General features: G+C 38.5%; 1 protein-coding gene across 1 annotated transcript in view; it reads right to left on the bottom strand.

Annotated features, from left to right (window-relative positions):
- The window catches only part of LOC139737780 (pleckstrin homology-like domain family B member 1), an 80,811-nt gene extending 60,341 nt beyond the window's left edge, over positions 1-20,470 (bottom strand). The window contains exons 1-2 of the mRNA XM_071648455.1: positions 20,354-20,470; positions 137-260 (exon numbers count right to left, since the gene is read on the bottom strand). Of these exons, the coding sequence (XP_071504556.1) occupies positions 137-260; positions 20,354-20,470 (241 nt within the window). The remainder of the gene's footprint in view (positions 1-136; positions 261-20,353) is intronic.
- Between the last annotated feature and the right edge of the window lie 4,448 nt (positions 20,471-24,918).

Here is a 24,918-nt window from a genome sequence, read left to right on the forward strand (position 1 = left end):
TGCACTGTATACTTATCAAAGGCATGATACTATGGTATATATTTCATGGTGTTTTTGTACATTTTCCCTTAATAAAAAATACAACAAAAAAAATCAAATTTATAAGACTCTGGAGAAATTCAACAGAAATATTCACCTTCTGGCAGAGGTAGGAGAGTCACTGCCGTGCTGATTCGGCTTCCTCCCAGACTGACCAGGTGAGGGCGCTCTGACTGGACCTTGAGCGCCCGTCCTGTCTCTGACAGCTCCAGGGACCCATCCTGAATTATTGGTAGGGGAAAGGGAACAAGAGGGTCGTGAGTGCAGCAATGATAATATATTCAGAAGTGTCAGTATGTATATGAAGAGCTTGTTCGCAAAAACCGATAAGTCCATTTTTGAAGATTTTGAAGTACGGTCTCTGTCATAAAGTACAAAATAATACCTTTTAAATGATATATTGGTCAATACATATAAAGGTACATTTTTGAAGTTATGGTCAAAAGAAGCAAAAATTTTCTTATTATTCTCTTTATTTTTCTTGACCTTTAATCGCAAATATCTCCATTTGGCAAATATGGACTTATCGGTTTTTGCGAACAAACCCTTCATATGTTGTATGTCTGTGTGACTACCGGTACTGTAAAACATGATATATTCGCGGCATTAAATTTTTGCGAATTGGAGCCGACAGCCCTTTTCGTGGCATGAAATTTTCGCGAATTGCCACTGGTGTTCAATGCATGCAGTGTAGACAAAAACTTTCGCGTGCATTTTAATTTCGCGAATTTTGGCGCTCGCGAAATTCGCGAAATTAAAATGCACGCGAAATTTTCTCGTTTTACAGTATATTCTTCAATCAATCTTTCTACCGACTATCCATCTGTCTACAAGTATATGGGTGAGAATTTTGAACGATGTACAATTGCCAATTTTCGTACCTTATGACATTCTTTCCCTTAGAACACGCCAGGATGATCTAAGAAACCAGATTTTTTCATGCCATCTCAAAGATTGGTAAATTTCCTTTCAGGAAATATATGGTTTGGTTGATTTTTGCCTGATATTTTTCATTTCACAAGGACTTAAAGCGTAAAAATACGGTAAAAACGCTATTTTCACAATAATTTTTGTTTTTTAAACTAATGATATGTATTTTTAATGGTACGTGGCATCTAATATCTGACCATGTTCTGGATCTGACATATCATGGGTATGTACCACAAAATTATAAGAACTTTATGAGCACGTATAAAATTACAGAGAACAATTGAAATATCAAAGTCCTACACAGACGAACGTCCGTGATGCTTTTATTTCTATCGCTGCTGCAAATTCTACTTTGTTGTCCCAACTGTAACGTATACGAAAATTTGGTGTTCCACCTAATGAACATATCCTGCAAAAATTGTACGTCTGCTGGCTGTACATGGGACGTAATATTCTTCTATGCAAAATTATACTCAGTTTTCGTCACGGACGTGCTTCCGTTATTTTCTAATAAAGATCGTAGCCCATGAAACGTTATTGGCGATATTGTTCTGAGTCGTAATCAACTAAGATCTAGCAACACGATAATATGTTTGTTTTGACTTTCTGTCCATCCTTTGTCAAATAGGAACCGAAATTATATTTTTAGACGAACCTCCGAGAAAAAAAGAACGTCCGTGATGATTAAAACGTTTTCGAGTGGGACACCATCTTGCTTTGATGGCGAAGGTGCATTTTACCTTTGGCTCTCTAGCCGAGGAGCTGCGTGTCATTTTTGGAGCGGACTGAGGTTCGTCCGCAGTTTTTGGACCATGCAATTCACCAAAAACCAAGCAAATAATTAATATTTTCTCTGAAAATTCACCTCCTGATCCCCCTCTGAGCAATACATATGTTGTAAGGATGTCAAATTTCTTATAATTTGCATTGACAATACCTTTTCAAATTTTTGAAAGAGTTAGGAAGGCTAGGTACAGTATCCGTCACAATAAAGTTTCACTTCTAACGTTAGCTAACGGAGATTATCGTTAGCTAACGTTAGCTAACGGAGCCGCCGGGAAGTCAGCTAACGTTAGCTATCGATAACTAACGTTAGCTGACTAACGTTAGCTATCGATAGCTAACGTTAGCTATCGATATCAACTAACGTTTGCTCATAATGTAGGAGTAGTGAGGGCTAACGTTAGATGGAGAATTTCGTCTGTTCGGAGTTTTATTTTACTGTTCAGTATTACGGTCCTCCTCCGAGCTCCGGAGATCGAGACACACGGAAGGCCGACATAATTTACAACGCTGCGTAGCGGGATGCACCACTGTCCCTACACTGACTATACGGACGTGATAGATCGGCAAAATTAATCTTATTACATTGTATGTATTATCTCATAAACACATCGGCAATCACGCTCACCGACTGTTCGAAAAAGCGAAGATTTGGGTGTAGTTTTCATGGAAAACACAGCTACCAGCTCGCACTCGTCGACACTGTTTGCAAACTCACCATGCATACAGATACAGTACAATAAATCGTACACTCAACGATCTATCTTGACAGTGAAATGTTCATAATGTATAACGTGTTGAGTGCAGGAAATCCCCTTCCCACATACTTCCACCTACCTGTACCAAGTACTAGCTCTGCCAACAGCATGTGTGTGTCGTGTAGTCACGCGCACGTGCGGCGCTTCTGAACTAGTAACTGATTACGGGCGAATCGGTTTCCGTGCTAGAGCATCCCACCTGTTGTACAATGTACTTAGCCTTCAGTTTGTATCATTATGTAATTTGGAGGGGGTTCCGTGAAGCCAGACGTACCAGTGATGCCCACGGAAAATATCCCCAACGATAATAATACTGATACAATGTCAATGTATTTCGGTAGCCCAGCGACCTCCGTGATATAAAGTAGCGTTCCGTGTACTGAAAAACATTATCAACGTTTGTATAGGACTAATTTTTTTCCCATAATCTGTTATTGATTCCATATTCAAAACAATTTCACAACAAATCAAATCACATGTATTACAAAATCCACGATTTAGCATGACATAATTATAATGAAATCAAACCAAGCTGTACTTTCAGCAGAAACAGTACATTCGTAAAGAATGTACAATGCACCAGAGAAAGAAAACATCACACACTGCTTACTTACTTTCGTTAAAATCAAATCGAACTGTACTTTCAGCATGACAGTACAATGTTAGGCCTAATGTTAGAACTAATGTGAGGCCTAACCGATACTTGGGGTGAAAAGCGGCGGTTCGCCGGGCAGACCGATCGAGTGTATCGCCATTTTATTAGGTGATCCGAGTATTTAATTTTTTTTTTTGGACATTTCCCTGTCTTTTTTTTTATTTCGATGTCGTTTCCGATCTTCATTGTGAGATCGGCAAGCATTTATGTTTAGCTAAGGCATTTTTTCTCTCTCTCTCTGCTGAGAAGATATCGAAGGGTGGATTAGCGTCGGTCCCGTAATTTTGAAATGAATTCTATACCTCTCAATGTGCACCAACACTTTATTTTTTTCTCTCTTTACGATCGCCAAGCTATTAAAAGTGTTTATACTGAGTATTTACAGGACATTATTTGCAGGTTTTCCGAAGAAATATAATTATAACAGTATGACATTTATTTATGCGCGCGGGTACCGGGTGTAACTTGACAGTAAACGTGCCTAGCATGTTCAATACGCTGTTAATCTTGCAGTTTATTTATATGCTACGGTAGAATGACTGAATATTATAAAGACTCACTTTTAATTGCAAATAGTTATGTTTATACCTATACCGAGAAAAAAAACCCCTTCATTTTCCTTTTTCTATTAAACAGTAAACGGCATGTATGAAATACAAAAACCAAATCAGCTAACGTTAGAGAGACAAAACTACATGTCTACCGGGTAGCCAGCGAGTTTTTCTCTGTGTAGGCCGAATTCAGTGGGTTTTATTCTGCAATTGCATTCGCTACGAGGTTTTGGTATCATACATTAAAGTAGAAAAATAACAAAATTCAAATGTTGATAGTTGAAAAATATTTCATTATGCATGCTACATGCAATTGACACGCTTCATCGTGCTTGAGACTGGAGAATACGGTTGTGTATTTTCGATTCTATAAGTTCCGTGCACATCGCGTTCGATACGCGGATGAAGTGCAAAGATTGTGAACATTGGTCTTAGATTGATATTTGTACTTACTTATAACTCCACACGTTCAAACCTTCATCGACATAATGATTCATTATAGCATCACTTTAATTTCATTTTGTCTTCTTCTCTTAAACTCAGTTAATGGCAATGCCATGTAAGAAAAGCAAAAACTAACGTTAGCTAACGTTAGCTAACGTTATTCTCTACTCTCAGGCAGTTCTGCACTAACGTTAGCAAACGTTAATTTTGATACTGAAGCATGTCAATTCGTTCTAGAGCATATACATAATGAAATATTCTTACAAGTATCAACATTCGCATTTTGCGATTTTGTCTACTTCTATGCATGATACCAAAACATTTTGAAGCAAATGTAATTGCAGAATACAGACCATTGATACCAAAGAGAAAATTCGCTGGGTATCCGGTAGAGACGTGCAGTTCTGGTCCCACTAATCTAACGTTAGCTATCTAACGTTAGCCATTGTGGTTTTTGTTTTTCATACATGCAATTAACTGTTTAAGAGAAAAGGCAAAATGAAATTAAAGGGATCGTAATATTCTCTTAATGAACGTTTGAACGTGAGTAATTTATATTTGTGTACAAAATTAATATAAGACCAAAGTTCACAATCTTTACGCTTCATCTTCGTGTCCAACACGATATTCACGGAACCTCGCAAAAATTATGGCAACTCAATCCGTATTCTCTACTCTCAAGCACTAACGTTAGCTAATGTTAACGTTATACTGAAGCGTGCCAACTTGTTCTATGAGAGCATGCAAAATGAAATATTTTTACAAGTACCAAAATTGGCATTTTGCGATTTTTGTTTACTTTTATGCATGCTGTTATAGAACAAGTTGACACGCATCAGTATAGCGTTAACATTAGCTAACGTTAGTGCTTGAGAGTAGTATACGAGGTGAGTTGCCATTATTTTTGCGAGGTTCCATGAATATCGTGTTGGACACGAAAATGAAGCGTAAAGATTGTGAACTTTGGTCTTATATTTGTACACACATAATCAGCATCCCTTTTAATTTCATATTGCCTTTTCTCCTAAACATAGAAAAACGTATGATAAACAAAAACCACAATAGCTAACGTTATAGCTATAAACGTTAGATTAGTGAGACAGAACTGCATGCACGTCTACCGGGTACCCAGCGAATTTTCTCTGTGTTATCAATGGTCTGTATTCTGTAACTACATTCGCTTCACAAGATTTTTGTATCATGCATAAAAGTAGACAAAACAAGATTTCGTGAATATCGTGTTGAATACGAGATGAAGCGTAAAGATTGTGAACTTTGGTCTGATTTTTGTATGCACATGTAACCAACACACGTTTAGCATCACTTTAATTTCCTTTGGCCTTTTATAGTTAATGGCATGTATAAAAAAAACAACAACATTAGCTAACGTTAGCTAACGTTAAAGAGACAGAACTGCATTGTCTGTACCGGGTATACAGCGAGTCTTGTTGTTATATTGGTTTTATTCTGCAATTACATTCGCTTTACGAGGTTTTGGTTTAAGGCATAAAAGTAGACAAAATCGCAAAATGCCAACGATGATACTTGTAAAAATCATTTTGTTACTGTGCATGCTCAGAAGAAGTTGACACGCTTCAATGTTATAGGGATATGACATGAGAGAATACGGGGTCTGTTGCCGTTATAATTTTTGCGAGGTCTCGTCAATACGCTGTATCATGCTGGTTACGAAGATGAAGAGTAAACATTGTGGTTTTTTGGTCTGGAGTATACCATATTAAAAAAAAAAACAACTTAGACACGTTCAAAAGTTCATTCACACTAACAGAATTATATATTAGCATCACTTTCATTTTATTACGCCTTTTTTTTTTTCCTAAGCATAATGACATGTATGGAAAACAAAAACCACAATAGATAACGTTTGTAGCTAACGTTAAAGTAGAGAGACAGAACTGAGTGTCTGTCCCGGTTACAGGTTGTTTCGGCAAATTTAAAAGAAGGTTAATAAGGACATGCTTACCGAAACGTTGAGATAGAGAAGGTTCTATTCAGGACCAATCTCCTATCCACGAAAGAATTCAAGGCGTCCCTTGAAACCATCCGCCTGTAAAAGATTAAGACCTCATTGTCTCCGATCACGCAATGATGATGCCACTTCGAGATGCACGATGAAGACAATTTGAATCGCGGCGATCGTTTGTTGACGAACAATAAAAACCTCGGCAAGCGGGAGGGGCAACGAACAAAGGATTGTCTTAATGACTTGCTATAGAGCTTCTCAATGGCAGGAAGAGAGTGTGACAATGGATGCCACCTGTTACGATCCAGGGATGATGAACATGGGATGTAAGTTTTTAGAACGTATATATGCTTATAGTATATAGCAAAGTGAGATACACATTATAGAGAGAATGAAACGTTACCGTTTTTATCGGTAATCGGTAATGATAGACATCATTGAGACTACAGTCATGTTGATATATATATATATATATATATATATATATATATATATAATGAGCAAATATTTTCACTCGGATGTTTTATATATATATATTCATAATTAATCTTGCGTGGTCTAATATGAATACTCTTCAGTTTAGAAAACCAAGAGAAAGTTACAATGTATTAAGACAGTCATAAGTAAGTTGGCGCATCGACACGTAAACCTTTTCAGCTTATTATAGATGTTGGTGACACAACATTTGCTCCTGCAACAGTTGCGCCGGATTATGTTAAGACTGTGAGGGCTTTAGATTTAATTTTGATATGATGATTTGGACTTGGGTTAGGGTTATATAATGTTTGTAGGTAGAATTTTGATTGGAATAGTCTAAGATATTTCATGGGAATTAATGATAACAGTAGGCCTAATAAAATATACTGAGATGGATTTTCATCTTTATCTGTTGAATAACGCGAGCGTGAGCGAACAGATTACAATTTACAACGAGTATAATTTCTGTCTGTCCATAGTTCATTTCCAGAAATGAGGTATCAAGTCCTGTAACCCATACCTATACAATTGTACTTTCGAAGCAAAATCTAGTTCGTATAGTTGTCAAGGACCTGTGTGAGGAATGTGCTTTCAATCCGTCTTTTGTCGTGTGTTTTTGACGAAAATGCTAAACCATTATTGTTGATCGGGCGATGCGAGAAAATTCTCCTTTGAAACCGGCAGGCTTTTGTTGTTGTTTTTGTTTCTTGTATACAAGGACTTTGGTTTTGTTTCTGTTAAAGTCCGAACGTAATTAGCTGGCCCAGTTGATGCAGGGATACTTTACCAGCTATATGTGACTCTTTTGAAATCGGCAGACCTTTAATCAATGTGCAAGATTTAGCGTCTTCTTTTAATGGAAATCCAAGGAGGTAGGCCTTTATCACGGCTCGCAACTAAGATTTTTGACTTTGGATGATCTTGGTACGCGATATCAGCGTTGATTGACAAGGAAAGACACCTTTGAATCTCGCCTAATCATGCCATTACATGCAGTAATTAAATGAATTACAAGAAAGGCAATACGGAAATACATTGTACATTTAAGTTTGATTTCTGCTGTGCTTGTTCATTTAAAAAGTAATTGAACATCACGACAAACTACATGTAAATGTTTATGAATTTAAGAAAAGACATGAAGACAATACAACTTTGCCAAACTAATATTGAAACTACCTCCCTGTTTTGACATTCCGCGCGCCTTATATACTCGCTGATGAACATGTCTAAAAGCGTCGTCCCCCCCCCTTGAATATCACGAAAAGATTTAGAGTTTCATCGTTTATCACACGCACAACATTGATGGTTCAATCTCGTGTTGTTGCAAGCGTTGCGGAGATGAAGCGAAGAAATGCGTTATCACAGTCATAATGTACATTACACTGCATATTTTTGTTATACCTATCATGATGAAGAAAGAAGATTGCACTGTTATTTATTGACCCACCCCCCCCCCCACACACACTCACACATCCACATTGTTTACACGTTACCCCATTTAACGTTTTACATTTTAAAGACATGGCCACCTCTGCTATATTGTCTATGCTGTTTATAACTCTGACCAGCTGATGTGGCGAGACTGTCTTTGCAGAGCAATAATTCTGATGCGGCGAGACTACGAACAGTAGACGCGAGCGAAGCATCCTGAGCCACTTTCACTGTTCGTACTTCGTAGTCTCGCCGCATCAGACGTGTGGCTCAGCAAAGATAAGTCTCGCCGTATTAGATGTACATAGCGTAGCAGCAAATAATAGCTGCATCCTCCGCCTATAATATAGGCCACTTCTCGTTGAGTTTACTAGTACTACACAGGCGCAACGTGTGGAAAAAAAAAATAATCATCGTACGAACGACGGATGATGCACATCCGCAAAAGTAGTAATTGTCTGAACAAAAAGAATTTTCTGCGCTCCAAAAAGACATTTCAGAGTCGAAAGAGTCATAACTCCCTGCATTAACTGGGCCAACTAATTACGTTCGGACGTTAAAAGAAACAAAAACAAAAGCCCTTGCACAAAAAAGGTCTGCCGATTTCAAAGGAGAATTTTCACGCATCGCTTCAACATCGGACAATGGTCCAGCATAGACAAAAAACAGCAGAAGTCGGACTGAAAGAGACATCCTCACACAGGTCGTTGACAACTAGATTTTGCTTCGAAAGTAAGGCATGAGTTACATGACTTGATAGCTCATTTCTGGATTATGAAGAGACAGAAATTATACTAGCTTAAGTAACTGCAATTCGTTTACCAACGCTCGCGTGATTTAACAGATACGAAATATCCATTCACCATCTGATTATTTGCTACGTCTCCACTTAAAAAAAGTATACAACATGTACATTGAGGTATATTCTGTATATTAAAGTTAGAAAGGTTTACTGTCGACGCGGAAACTTACTTTTAACTGTCTTACTTTCAATCTTCTTTATATTTACCATTTCAAAACTTAAAGTAAACTCACCCACGTATAAGGCGTAGATGCTCCAAACACATTACGACATAATTTATGCCAAAGTACGCTTTCATCTTTCACGAGAGCTTTTGTGTAAGCGAATGCAAAACTTTTTGGGGCGGGGTTGTTTTCAATTGTTTGCTATAGTCATGCGTTATTTTCAGGCTGTTTCATTTTTCAATTTCATGGATTTTAAACATCGTTTTCTTTAAGTATTCCAGTTCTCTCCCCCGCCCTCCACCTCACTGAAATCAGAAAGTCTACCATAAATCTGATCGATAAATACAACGTGGCATTTAGCGATCATGGTTATGGCAGATCACGGTTATGGCATACTCGATTAAGTACACTATAATAATCGACTGATATTTCGACTATGAGCCAAAAGAAAGGCTCTAAAAGTAAAATCATTATGTTGCTTAAAATTGTGATTTTTGCAATGATTCTTTTAACTCAACTCACTTAGCTAATTCTTGGATCGACATTTCCAGGCTAATTACACGCTGTATCAGAACTCCAGTGCGTGCGTTCTTTCGTCTGGCACCTGATGGTCCGGCACCTGCTTTTGTGAAAAAAATTTTCACAAGGGTTGGGGGAGGGGTGTCAAGTTTCTTCTATCTGAAGAGACCGCATACAATCTCTTTGCGTTTTCCCCTTATTCTTTGGTTCTTTGTGTTGTGTTTGTGTGCTTCTTTTTGTTGGGTTGTTTGTATTTTCTTTTGATCATTCATGGGAGGGGAAAGAAGAGTAAAAGAGGGAGAAATGAAATAAGTATGCCACGTATGTTGTACACCAGCATCACAATCATCACCATCACTTCGATCCTTAGCCTTTTTTCATTCAGAAACACGACCACCATCATCACTCGAGAAACACACCGAAGCAAACAAATCACGTAACAAAGTACCAAGAACCTTCCCGACAACAACACAAACGCTACAAAGATCAAGCTGGATAAAACTTCGTTCAAAGTATTTTGTTAGGGCTAACGATCCACTGTATACACAAACGTATTCTGAGGACTAGTCTGAGCTAACGTTAACCCGAGTGATTGTACTACGCTACTATTATTACGTTACATAATAATAGGGTTATATTTATAGGTTTGTGAATTTATAATTACAGTATTTATGATAGTGTAACACCGAGGATCGTGAACTGATTTAGCGAGATATTGCCGATTTTTTTTTCTTTCCGATTATTCATGATCTTGAATATTCAACGTGAAATCGGAAAATCCTTTTTTTTACTTATTTTTTTCTTTGCGAATGCATATTAGAAGTTCCCCTTTTTGACTAAATATAGGCCTAGTCTTCATCGCTAAAGCGTTTTATTGACAATACTTAATGAACAATGATAAAAAGAAGTGCTTTGTCCAATATACTCATTAAAAAAAAAAAAAAAAACGTTTCTGCGAGCTCGCTGATATCTGACACAGGGTAACCAACAAACTTCCGTTAGCTAACGTTAGATGCAGGAGAGGGATAGAAATTTCTCAGAGTGTACATCTAATGAGCTTTAGGTGGCTGTACATAATGTGAGAGAGAGAGAGAGAGCGTGTCTATAAAGAATTATACAGACTAACGATAGCTAACGTTAGCTAACGTTACGACTCACGCTCCATTGTAGTTACACAAGACACAATTCTTTGCGAATTCATTAAAAAATATATATTTTTGACTGAATATAGGCCTAGCTTTCATCACTTATGCGTTTACTGACACTAATTATTGGACTGAAAAGAGAGGGTTGGTCTGTCCTGTTCAATACTGTCTCCTCAATTCTGCCGTTAGCTAGTAATTTAATATTCATTGTTATCTGACAAAAGGTAGGGACGGGAGAAAGGAAAGATATTTCTCTGCAATGCACACCAAATGAGATTTGTGGATGGATGTGTGTGGGTATGTGTGTGTGTGTGTGTGTGTTTGAGCGTGGTTAAAATATGTAATGTATATAAAAAAAACAACAACCAAATAACGTTTGTAAAGCTGTAGTTGAATAGGACTAAAGCTAACGTCAGCCCAAGTAATTGCATCATAGGAATAAAAAGATCCGTCTGTCCGGAGTCTTCTTTTCTTTATTTATCCATTAATTCTTTCTATTTTTTCATTTATTATAATTATTATTTTATTTATCTTTTTACTCTATTGCTCTCACCTCCCTGGGTCAAGGTACACACACCTGCACTACAGGTTGCCACGCGGGCCCAGCAGTGCCATGCGCCGCGTGCTACTCAATTGCGCAATGAAATCTCAGCTCACAGACTGATCGACATCAACACGTGTTCGCTACCAGTTATTGTATGCAGAGACATTAATGTGCTGTGGCGTGGTATTGTGTCCATACTCAACTCGCGAGCTCGCTATATAAAACGCACGGTACACAGCTATCCAACGAAGAAGTCTAACGTTAATGTTAGGAAGGCCGAATGTACTAACAGTTACAGCTACACAGTCGAATGCAGTGACATAGTAACAGTAAGAACGTGAATGAGAAGGCATCAATCAGACTGCCTGTAACAGTGTACGCTGTATTGCCTGTAACGTTAGGAATGATACGAGGCACGATCATGCTCGCAGCTCGATCCATGCACCACAGGAGCGTTAATTTACATGATAAACTGTCCACTAGCAAAGTTACGCTCAATCGAGCGAGCACTACGAATTCCCGATGCCTTCAGGACCGAGATATCGAGTGAGCTTATCGAAGATTAATTGTATTTCTTATAGTTATGCATGATGCAACGTAGGTCTGAGATTTTACGAGACCTAGATCTAGTGCAGTATCTGGAAGAAGTTACCTCTGTGACGCGACCTGCAGGTGGTGGAAGCGTGCGGCACCGCCGCCGCGCTTCCGAGTTTTCCGTTCCGAAAGCAAAGAAGAAAAAATCACGATCGCGAATTCGCTTTTCGGAACCGAGAAAACTCTAACGTTAGTACTCGAGTCCGGTGCACGAGTTTCCATCGAGCCAACACACAAACGAGTTAGCTGCCAGCTAGCTAACGTTAGCTGGCATCTAACGTTAGCTGCCAGCTTGGCAGCTAACGTTAGCTACAGTATCGATAGCTAACGTTAGGTATCGATCGCTAACGTTAGCTTTCGTTAGCTAACGTTAGCCAGGACAATTTTCACGACACCAACGTTAGGTGAAACGTTAGGTGAAACTTTATTGTGACAGATACTGTACTCTCTGTCGATTAGTTATCCGTCCTGGAACATGACCCTAGTAGTCGAACGAACGTCCGTGACAACTCCAGCGAACGTCCGTGACGTATGCAATCCCTCCGATAGGGATAACTTGTCCCGAAAGTGTCCTGTATTCTTTAAAACTTTTGGCTCCAATAGCGACAAATAAAGTTTTACAAAGTAAACAATGAGTTTAGAGCAGTAGTTTCAGAATTTTTAAGGCGTTATGGGATCATGATGAACAAACAGTTGAAAATTTACTCACAATTTTTCGCTTGTTTTCCCTCTAATTATACAAAAACAGCTAAACACTGAAAACAAAGTTATAGGAAAATGGAATTTTGCGTAATCTGTAATTTCTGTGCATTTAAATTTCTTTCTAATGAGGTTCTGGAGACAATTTGTACTGTTACAGGTTCTGAAAGTTTCGCTCACGGACGTTCTTTCAGAGAAAGGAAATTTCTGACAATTAGAAATATATCACTGCACATAAGATTAATGTTAGTTGAAAATATTACCAAATCACCGAGCCGCTCATACCCGAAAGTGAATAGCGTTCAGCACTCAATTTACCTGTAATAACAAACGGAAAACGTTTTTTTCACGGATGTTCGTTGGTTGAATAAGTCAATGGATTACATAGTAGGAGAAAGAGGATCAGTGCCACTTTTTAGTGACAGGTGCTCTAAGTGTTTATCTTTTGAGTATGGTAGCTGCCGTCTCAAACAGAACACATCCAGTTTTGGTCTCCATAACGGACGTTCGCTGTAATTGTCATGATATTAAATGCCTTAATTCATTCTTATTTTTCTCTTCATGACGATTTTTCTCTCATTCCCTCAATAGCCTGAACATGCTGCGACCAAACAGAAAACAAAAACAAAACAAAACAAACCAAAACAAATCCGACAAGTGTTACGCAATCACATTCAGGATAATGACGGAAGAAGTCTGTAATGGGCATGTGTTGAATAAGAAACGAAAAAGTTTCAAAAGGACGTGGAAGCAGTTGAATGAAAATGACTGAGAAAGAGAGAAGGGATCGAGCTCCAACACACAGAGAAAAGAATTGTCAGTGCACTCCCGTTAAACCGAATTCCTCTGGAGAAGTTTTTGTTTGTTTATGTTTTTTGTTCATCGAAATGCCGTCACAAGTGAACAAAAATAATGCAGTATACAATAATTGTCTGATGAAAACACACAAATCCTCAGCTTATCATCATATGGTGTTGTTTTATACTCATCAATGAAAAGCAATATTCATTTGTAATTTTTTCCAAGATTTTTTTTTTTCATTTTACATTTAAGAGACAGAGAGATCGTCAATTTGTTTGTGCTTTTGTGCTTACTTTGAAAACACATGTTAAAAAAAGTAATGATTAAGAATAGGTTTAAGGTTGCACTTTGATACGTTCGCTCTTCCAAAGATTCGTTACTCCGATGTCCAAAGATTTGTTATTCCGAAATGAAAAAAAAAATTGTAGTTAATTCAGGAGGTTTGTTATTAGAAATGTTCTTCGCAAAATAGATATTAAGGATCGTTATTTTTAGGTCCGTTCTTCTAAAAGTGGAATGGGCCTGATATTCGTTTAGGTGAAAACGGTTATTATGAGGTTTTGAAATTGGGGGATTTTAGTTGTTAACTTGTTTCTCCACATTTGGATAAGCGAACATGATTTTTCATGTTCCAATTAATAAACCTTTCGGTAAACCTTCGAAGATTCCTATCATTTACCGAATAAAAAAGCTTCATAATTATACGAACTCTATCAATTTTCGTATTGACAAACTGTATGAATAACGAGCCTCCGAAATGACGCGCTACAAAAGATTTGTTATAACAAACCATATTGTATAATATTGAAGTCACAAACATCCATCCAAGTTATATGAACTTGTGTCTTGTTATGACGAAACTTCGCAGTATCGAACCTATTATCATTTCTGACTAATATAATAACACAAATTCTCCTCGGTAACAGTGTGTAACACAGGGAGCAAACGCAGAGGGATTTCTTCCCAACGTATACGTTTGCCTTCCCCAGCTAAACTTCGTATTTCTATAACGGAGCACATTTCTTTTGTTTTTCTGTTAATTCTTTGTCATATTTAGCCAGGACCATGTTCGTTATAAGCAAATTTTGCATTGTAGACTTTAGATAATTAAACAAATTTAGGACTTGAATCTTTACTTCGTGATAACAGAATTTTGATAAATTTATTCGTTCTTAAGGATGGACTACGTCACTGAGATTACACGGACGTTTGTATACGTTCATTTACGAGAGATGGAAAAATTGTTTTCTTTGATTCCTCAATATGAGAAGATAAACAAGCTTTTACAATTGAGAATATTGGTAATATCTATTCAGGATTTTGGAGAGGAGTTTGTTCTCGACATGAAATTGCTGTTTGTTGTGAGTAGAATGCGTTTCCAACTCAAGAGAGCTGCATTGTTCAATATCCTGTTTGTTCCGAACGTCCGTGAGCTACATGCGAACCTCCGTGATGAAAACTATGCTATGTTTGTTGGGTTATAGAGACTGCCCAGATGAGATACATCTTAAAAAGGTATGTTATTATTTGGGAGTGAGGATTAAAGTATGGGATAGTGAAATAAGAGGGGAAAATATTGAGTTTCTGTAAAATGCGCGTAAAGCGGAGAAAGTGTTTAGCGGAAGAGCAATATTTCCACAGAAATGACGAATTTAGTTAAATCATTAGTTGTCTACCATTACGTACAGTTTAAGAGTACAAGCTTAATATTCTGCAAGCACGTACACATGTCCCTTAAGATATTTCGTTAGGATTTTAAACTGAATCAGATCTTTGGAAACTATGTTAAATGGTATTCAAATGTATGTGCAGTACTATTCCTCACGGACGTTCGCTGCTCTGGACATGGTAAACTTCAGTGGTGAATAAAAACTTGTTCCTCTGGGAAAATCCTAGTATAATTGGGTTCATATTAAAGCTTGAGTTATACTCTTTCAGGTAAGATGAATGATTTGGAGAATTTCCTACTTTTTAAATTTTGCCTTGTTTTGGCTCAATTGTACATCGTTCAAAATTCTGACCCATATACACATTGTGTCTATGCTGTGTGTGTGTGCATGTATCTATATCTTTCTATAAATCTATCTACCTACATGTATCTTTCAATCTATCTACAAGCATTATGATGAGTTCGAATGCAAAAACAGATAATACTTATGCTATTTTCAAATTTTTCCAAGCAAGGTCATTACCAAGTGGAGAAAAATTAAAAACTTTGAATGATGTTGCACTTGTTACATACCAAGAATATTTCTGAAGTTGTAATAAAAATTACCACATATATTTTCATTGTTTTCTCTTTTTTGGCAGCTTTAATCTCAAATATTCCAAGTTGATAAGAACTAACATATATTATCCATTTTTGCATTTAAACTCTTCATGACATACATGACTTATCAATACATTTTTAAGTAGATCTCTTGGTTTTCTTGATATGAATCTCCTTTGTGCTCTGTCTGAAGCTATCTTCAAGTTTACCTCCACCTACATGGATCTAGAAAGGCATACTGCTGCCGAGATGAAAAATCCTGCTAAAATTTGGGCAAGATATACTACCGCCCTCATAACAGATGCACCGGCTAATACTTGATTTAAGAAATCTTTTCCATTCAATATCATTATTTCTGGATGGAACATGTCAATGCAAAGCACAAATTCATTCTCCTTTTTTGTTTTATTTGAATACAATATTCATTTCAAATTCCCTCTGCAGAATATACTTGATGTAAACATAAATAGCATAACTTGACCAACAATCCAAAACACATTAAAATTAATCCATTGAACAAAAATAAATTAATCCATTGAACAAAAATAAAGTTAACACAATACCAAACATATGGTAAACTTAAGAATAAGCATACAACTGCGATCTCTGCTGCCTATAAAACTTGCTTTTAGTCATTACTCACGCAGTTGAGATGACAGTAACAAATTTGGCAAAGCGAATACGCAAAGCCATGACATTGTTCATTGATGGCCTTGGATAATTTTTGCCGGCTCCTCTGTTTAATTGCCAGCCCATTGACTCTGCACTCTTTGAGTTTGATCTTGGCAATGGAGCAGCCAAAATACCTTTTAAGTCTGATTAGCCTGTCGGGGAAACCCGCTGCATTAGCATTCATTATTCACAGGGAATCACTGCGGTGAATCAGACAGTGCGGTTTACCCATGGAGAGGCGTGGCCCTCTGGTTTATGTCTGAGGGCCCAGAACAGGAGGTACCAGGGTTCAAAGCTCACCAGACAGATCTGACAGGTCCACTCATAGCCGTTCTACTTTTCAAATGTCACAGCTGTTTTTATATCAACTTCTATTTTCTTCTTTTACACAAATAAAGAGTTTGAATTAAAAAAAACAGATAAACATCATTAAAAAAAAATCAAATTAGGTTCATTATGAAAAGAGAAAATGAAACCTTTTCAATAATACTGCACTCATTACATATCAATAAATATTTTGGAAGATAATATTAAAATTATTGTGTATATTATGATTATTTTCTTTGTTTTCTAGTACATTCAATTTCAAATGTCTCACTCAAATTGATGAAAATGGGATGTATCATTTCATTTTCCATTCAAACTCTTAAAATATATAATCTCAGAGAAAAGACTTATAGAGATATAATATTACAACAGAAATGATACGTTGTAGACAACAGCTTAAGATTCTTGTTTCAAAAAATAATTTTGTTGTTGATGGCGTTGACAAGGCTGATTCATCCTGGCTATGGTCTTGTGCTGCTGAAATTATCTTACACAATTTTCAAGATTTACCAAACTCTATTTGATTTTGTTAAATGGCAAGAGCATTATTTCATTTCATTGTTTTCACTTTTATATATTTTCATATTTCTCCAAAAAAAAAAATACATCAGATATAACAAATACAATGATACATGATATCCAGCTTGGATATGCAATAAAATAATACTAAAATATAGAACATGGCGGTCAATCTATGAATACTTGAATCTTAGTGATGGTGCTCGAGAAATAGAATAAAAACTACCTGTAAAAGCATGCTTGCTAAGCAAACGTTGACCACAATGACCACAAATTTCAATCATGATTTGCAGATGATGGCCGAGAATAACTTTAAAAGTGATTGCCAGAGAGTGGCCCTGCGTACATTGTCCCATCTACTTCTGAAAAGGTCAACTTGAAAATTGGGTAGGAGATGCACTTCACAGAGCTTAGATTGTTGCCAAGTTTTGTCCAAAGTCTACCGAGCTAATCTGAGACCTTGGAGGACGAGTGCGTAAGCACATGTTGCAAGGTGAGTGCGTATGACTCATAAGGCTTCTTGCAGTAACCACGACCGGTATATTATATATCTATGCAGGATCTTTCATCTAAACACTCGCGCTGTCTAATCATGCAGCAGCGAGTGTCGCCCCTCGGTGATAAGGACCGGAAGTACCTGTGCTCTCTGCCGCTGCAACTGGTAGTAACGTCAGCGGCAGCAGCGGCATACGCGCAAAAATGTGAAACTCTTTAGACACACAATACACTCACTGGAGGGGTGGCCTGGAAATGGCTGTTACAACTGGGTAGTTCACAGAGAGGTCACACCAAACGTCAAGTTCAAGGAAAACAGAGGGTACATGGAAGCAAACATGGGCAAGTCAAATCCTATGACTCCAGGTTACACTCCCCGAGGGGTAATGACTGTATCACTGAAGCTTAAAGGGAAAGTCCACCCTGATATCTTAAAAAAAAAAAAATTATTGCTTCGTATGAAAGCAGAAAAACTGACGAAGTTGATCAATGAACATTTTCAGGGAAAAAAATAGGACACATCTAAAAAGTTATGATTTTTACAAATTTAAGGAAGAAGACAAATCGGCATCTGTGTAATCTATGTGTTGAGTGCCACTCCATTTCATTTGTTAAATCTTTTTTAAATTTTTTATTGCTTTGTATGAAAGCAGAAAAATTGACGAAGTTGATCAATGAACATTTTCGGGAAAAAAAATAGGACACATCTAAAAAGTTATGATTTTTACAAATTTAAGGAAGAAGACAAATCGGCATCTGTGTAATCTATGTGTTGAGTGCCACTCCATTTCATTTGTTAAATCTTTTTTAAATTCTTTATTGCTTTGTATGAAAGCAGAAAAACTGACGAAGTTGATCAATGAACATTTTCGGGAAAAAAAATAGGACACATCTAAAAAGTTATGATTTGTACAAATTTAAGGAATAAGACAAATTGGCATCTGCGTAATCTATGTGTTGAGTGCCACTCCATTTCATTTGTACACAACAACAGTTTGCATTTTTTTTTCCAGACATGTTCTTGGTTTGAAATAAGAACAAGAGACCCGCGGGTCTAGCGCTCACCTGAGTATCGCAAGTTCACCTTTCACGCAGTCACTAATCTAAATTATTCACAGCTCTACCAAAATTTGACCAGGCATTCTGAAGTAGAAGATGAAAATGTACAATAAGGGCCCAAATTTTTAAAGATTCCTTAATTTGGGGAATTGGGGGCCCCCTGGGGCCCTCTGGGTGGGGCATGGTGCCCATTTTGATAAATTGAGATCCTGACCCCCTAAGGATGCTACCTGCCAAGTTTGACGAAAATCTATCATGAGGTTTTCAGGAAGAAGATGACAATGTACGATTCAGGCCCTCATTTGGACCTTCCTAACCACCCCCCCCCCCCCCCCACCCCTGCCCCCAAGAGGGGAACCCCTGGATCTCCTATGAACAAACTCGAAACCACAGTCATTAATGTACTCACTCATAGTATTATCTTAGCTGTATAACTTCTGATTCTAGAGAAAATTTTTAACGATTCCTTCATTTGGGGGGTTTGGGTCCCCCTGGGGGCCCCCTGGGTGGGACATGGTGCCCATTTTAACAAATTGAGATCCTAACCCCTTAGGGATGCTACCTGCCAAGTTTGGTGAAAATGGGTCATGGGGTTCTAAAAAAGAAGATAAAAATGTACAATTTAGGCCCCATTAGGACCCCTCCTCACCTCCCTCCCCTGGGTCCCAAGGGGGGCACCCCTGATTCTGCCATGAACAAACTTGAAACTGCAGTCATCAATGTACTAACTCATAGTATTAACTTAGCTCCATCACTTCTGGTTCTAGAGAAGAAGATTTTTAAAGATTCCTTAATTTTGGGGGATTTGGGCACCCTGGGGGTCCCCTGGGGGCCCCCTGGGTGGGGCATGGTGCCCATTTTAACAAATTGAGTTCCTAACCCCCTAGGGATGCTACCTGCCAAGTTTGGTGAAAATGGGTCATGGGGTTCTCAAGAAGAAGATGAAAATGTACAATTTAGGCCCTATTAGAACCCCTCCCCACCCCCCTCCCCTGGGTCCCAAGGGGGGCATCCCTGATTCTGCCATGAACAAACTTGAAACTACAGTCATCAATGAACTAACTCATAGTATTAACTTAGCTCTATCACTTCTGGTTCTAGAGAAGAAGATTTTTAAAGATTCCTTAATTTTGGGGGGTTTGGGCCCCCCTGGGGGCCCCCTGGGTGGGTCATGGTGCCCATTTTAACAAATTGAGTTCCTAACCCCCTAGGGATGCTACCTGCCAAGTTTGATGAAAATCGGTCCTGGGGTTTTCAAGAAGAAGATGAAAATGTAAAAAGTTTACGCACGACGCACGACGGACGACGGACGACGGACGACGGACGACGGACGACGGACGACGGACGACGCACGACGCACGACGGACGCCGGACGAAGGGCGATCGCAATAGCTCACTTGAGCCTTTGGCTCAGGTGAGCTAATAACCTTCAAGCAACATATAGAATAACATATTTTGCATGTGTGATCCACTCATAATTTGCTAGAAGTTGCAACAAATTTGACAGTAATATCTTGATGGCTAGATGAGGAGTGAAGGGGTTGGGAAAAGGGAGGGAATTAAGGGGTAGCTAACAGCTAAACAACCTTGTGGAGGAAAATATGCACAGCCTGCATCTTGGAGCAGACATAAAATGGGGTTAGCTCTGGCACCTGCCCTTTTGGATGGGCAGGTTTGGGGTTCAACGCTCACCTGAATGATTTTTTGGGTCCGTTTGAGGCTGTCCTCCCAGTTGTTACTCATCCTGAGTTCATTGAGTTCCTCATGGGTCAACACATGGTCTGTTACTATCAGTTCACTTGTTTGCATATTCTGCAGAGGAAAAAAAATCCACACAGTATACAAGTACAATTAATATTTCATAAAACAAATAATGCATACTTCCTGGAACACACACTGACTAAACTTTACACCTGGCAGACGTAAGCCTAACAGCATTTTTAACACACCACATATCTTCAGCCATTAAATCCGCACTAAGTTTGTTTCCCAGACTAAAATATGATAAAAGGGTGGTGGGGAACATGGGCTATTTCATGCATGAAAGACCAATTCAATTACACAATATGAAAATGCAATGAACAGCCTACATTGCATCGCCTAAAATTCAAACATATATTTACTTGCGAGACAAAGCACAATTGGCTCATTGCAGTGCATAATATTTCTAGATATGGGCCACCTTGCAAAGGTGAATCTCTTTGTAAGCTCTTATTCAGATCAAAAGTTCCCATCCATGCATGAATACTGCTTTGTATTGGGGTATAGGATAAACTTCTGTGTAAACAATTCAAGGCTGAAAAACAGTTACAAATGGCATTGACATTATGGTATTCATACAGCTGTACAAGTTCAAAACATAAGCCTCTTCATCCTCCCCCCCCCCCCCACCACAAAACACACACACACACACACACACAAACAAACAAAACAAACTTGATAACAACAAATAGGCCCTAAAGAGTAAAAGAGGCAGAAAATAACAATCAAAGAAGAGAGATAAAGAAAATAAAAAAAATATGAGAACACAGAAAAAGTACATGTAGCCACTAGAGTAAACACATAATTGAAAGGGGAAGGACAGAAAAAAATATTTTGCGAGCACATTATCAGTCAAACATACAGATAAACACCAATTTGAAATATAATTGAAAGAGAGAGAGAGAGAGAGAGAGAGGGAGAGAGAGAGAGAGAGAGGGAGAATCATTCTGTGAATACATCATCAGACAAACAGGAAGAAAATTACTTTAATGAAACTTGATCAAGGAAAAAGAGACAGAGAAAGAGGGACAAATATATGAGTTTGGTTGAAAAAACATGATAACCTTGGATATAAGCAAACATGAACAGGGTAAGATCAATTTACTCTAACAAGGTCAAACCCTGCTGTGTTTCCCTATACATGTTTCCCTTTAAAAAGAAGCAAAACATGGACTAAGTACAACCACTGACACACTATACCTTTATTTCACGGAAACATGCTTTGTGGCAATTCTCCAAAGGACATGAATGGTATTAATCATGCGTTCGTACTCTGTGATCTGGATGTGTGTTGTTGATTTCTTCACGTTTTTTGACAGGGGAACACCAATTTCAATGCACACTTTTGTTGCATCAGGATCTATTATAGGGCTTTTTACACTTGTGTTTTTTAACCCCGGACTTTCTCTGACCCAGGACTATCGTTGGTCCCGTACCAATTTTTTCAGCTTTTTACACTCGCCAATTAGTCCCGTACTATCTCTTGTCCGGGGCTAAGGAGAAAACTGACCTTTTTACACTCGTATTTCTTAGCCCCGGACTTTCCAAACCACATGAATATTCATAATTACGCTGTGTACTGTACACGTACACGCACGCACCGGCAGCACTTGATTACCTCGTTTCTGATTGGTCAGTGAGGGTCGGACTTCGTCTCCGTCGCTTAGCCCAGGATTATTTTTTCGTTCTGTTTACACTCACTTGCTTGGCACCGCAATTGCGGTGCTAGCACCGCAATTTCGGTGCTAACCCCTGCTATTTTGCAGGCCCAGATAGTACCGTACTATCGGTGGGGCTAGCCCACTTTGGCAAAAACAAGTGTAAACAGAAAGTGGGCTAAGGATAGTCCCGTACCAACGGTGGGGCTAAGGCCCCCCCTTAGCCCCACCGTTGGTCCGGGGCTAAGCAAAAATTTACAAGTGTAAAAAGCCCTTATGTAGCATAATTATGGTAGCCGAACTATGCAAAATGGAGGTCTACCCTCAGAATTGTCATTGCTATTACAATCTTCTTTTTTAAAAAAAATGAAATTCATGATGAGAGTGAGCTTCTTTTCACATGGGTGGAGAAACATATTGCTAATGCTGAATTACAATTACGCTAATTAGAAGTATCTATCATCCGTACACACAACTGAGGAATTAATTTGGTGATTTCTGCAATTTTGAATTTCAGAGCAAGGAGAGGAGGTGTGGATTCCTTCTGGTAACTGCAAAGCACGATATTTTTGTGGCATTATTATTATTATTATTATTATTATTATTATTATTATTATTATTTTTTTTTTTTTTTTTTGGGGGGGGGGGGAATTAGAGCCAGCAGTATATTTTTTAAGGCTTGAAATTTTTGTAAACTAGCTGCCACTGGCATTCAAATGTATTTAGTGTAGATAAGGACTTTCATGTGCATTTTAATTTAGCGATTCTTGGCTCTTGTAAAATTTGCAAAATCAAAATGAACACACGCACTTCTGGCTTTACAGTAGGCCTACCCATCAATCACTCTTGAACAGAGCTAGCAACACCATACAGAGACTCCAACTCTCCCGTTTTCGACAGGAGATCTCCCGCCGAAAACCCATTTTTGCAAAATCTCCCGTTCTCCCGCTTGAGATTTAATTTCTCCCGTCCTGGCTCTGTGTCTCCCGTTGGAAAGGATTTCTTACTTATTGCTATTGTATGTGGACAAAATAAGCCTTAGACAGCACCAGAGAGCATCTAGAACCATAGGAACTTGGCGCTTCGCACACATCAAGTTGAAGTCTCCCGTTTGCTAGGGGTTTCAGGCGGGAGAATCTCCAGATCAGAAGGTGCTTTGGGTTGGAGTCTCTGCACCATACGATTGGTAAATCTGAATTTCTCCTTTTGCTGTTTGGCCAGATTCACTTCTAGTAGACTCCAACTTTACTGATAGCGATCTCGGTTCTTGTGTTTATTCTTTCTTTCATGAAGAGGAAGATAAAAGGCACTCTGATACACATTGCATTAAAATCTAGTGATACTAAAAAATCAAGCTCACGCCTTCATCCCGTGAATGGATCACATCTAGGCGTACAACAACCACACACATTGTAATACTATTTGACTTCACTATTCCGCAGTTCATCTGATTTGACTCTGTTCTGATGTAAAGGTCAACTTGAAGATAGTGTGGAACTGTTTTTTAGACAAACTTCCAAACATCTCATGATCCTGTGTCCAGGAAGGAACTATTGCATAATTCTGGCCAATCCATTTGGGTCCCTGGTTCAAGTCACGAAGCGGGATTGGAAACTATGGGAACTTTTTAACGACGACGATGACGACCTGGTCTCGGGGCCTCCACAGAAGTGGGTCTTATCAATATCCTTCCATGAGAGTCAACCAACATAGCAGCCCCCTATGTGCAAATGTGTACAGGATGTCTAGAGGGCTTTTTACACTTGTAAATTTTTGCTTAGCCCCGGACTATCGGTGGGGCTAAGGGGGGGCCTTAGCCCCACCGTTGGTACGGGACTATCCTTAGCCCACTTTCTGTTTACACTCGTTTTTGCCAAAGTGGGCTAGCCCCACCGATAGTACGGTACTATCTGGCCCTGCAAAATAGCAGGGGTTAGCACCGCAATTGCGGTGCCAAGCAAGTGAGTGTAAACAGAACGAAAAAATAATCCTGGGCTAAGCGACGGAGACGAAGTCTGACCCTCACTGACCAATCAGAAACGAGGCAATCAAGTGCTGCCGTTGCGTGCGTGGACGTGTACAGTACACAGCGTAATTATGAATATTCATGTGGTTTGGAAAGTCCGGGGCTAAGAAATACGAGTGTAAAAAGGTCAGTTTTCTCCTTAGCCCCGGACAAGAGATAGTACGGGACTAATTGGCCAGTGTAAAAAGCTGAAAAAATTGGTACGGGACTAACGATAGTCCTGGGTCAGAGAAAGTCCGGGGTTAAGAAACACAAGTGTAAAAAGCCCTTAGGACAAACAAACCTCTTGGTGCATGTTAACTTTTAATGACTCATTGAGTACACATATTACAGTATACACCTATACCAGGCCAGGGGTCCTTTTCATGAAGTCATCACATAAAAGTCTTTACAGAAATCTCAGAATGGACAAAGTCACTCATATGCCGCTATGAAAAGAAGTAAAATCCATTTCATTAAAGGTAGGGAATCCCATTTGCATGCATTAAATGAAGAGTTGTATAAATACAGTGGCATGTTGAAGAGAGTATCATTTTAGAAACTCCCATAAAGTATTGAAAGTGGAAGGTAACATTTAGTACATTTTTATTGACCGTTAGATTTTGAATTGAATTTTTTTCGGGGCTCACCGTAAATTCCAGTACATTACTACATAGGCTACCTTTGCAGACCCATGCACTGCATGTGTGTCCATCATGTATATTTTGTGAAGAAAGTTCAACAAAACTTACAAACATTTCTATATACATTCTTGCCACACACTCGATATGTTATTACATCAGCTCTTATACTTTTAGATTTGTGTTTATAGA

This window comes from Diadema antillarum, unplaced genomic scaffold (genome assembly GCF_040938485.1).
Source record: "Diadema antillarum isolate AM-2024a unplaced genomic scaffold, OU_Dant_1.0 seq00000704_RagTag, whole genome shotgun sequence".
In the NCBI taxonomy this organism is placed as follows: Eukaryota; Metazoa; Echinodermata; class Echinoidea; order Diadematoida; family Diadematidae; genus Diadema; species Diadema antillarum.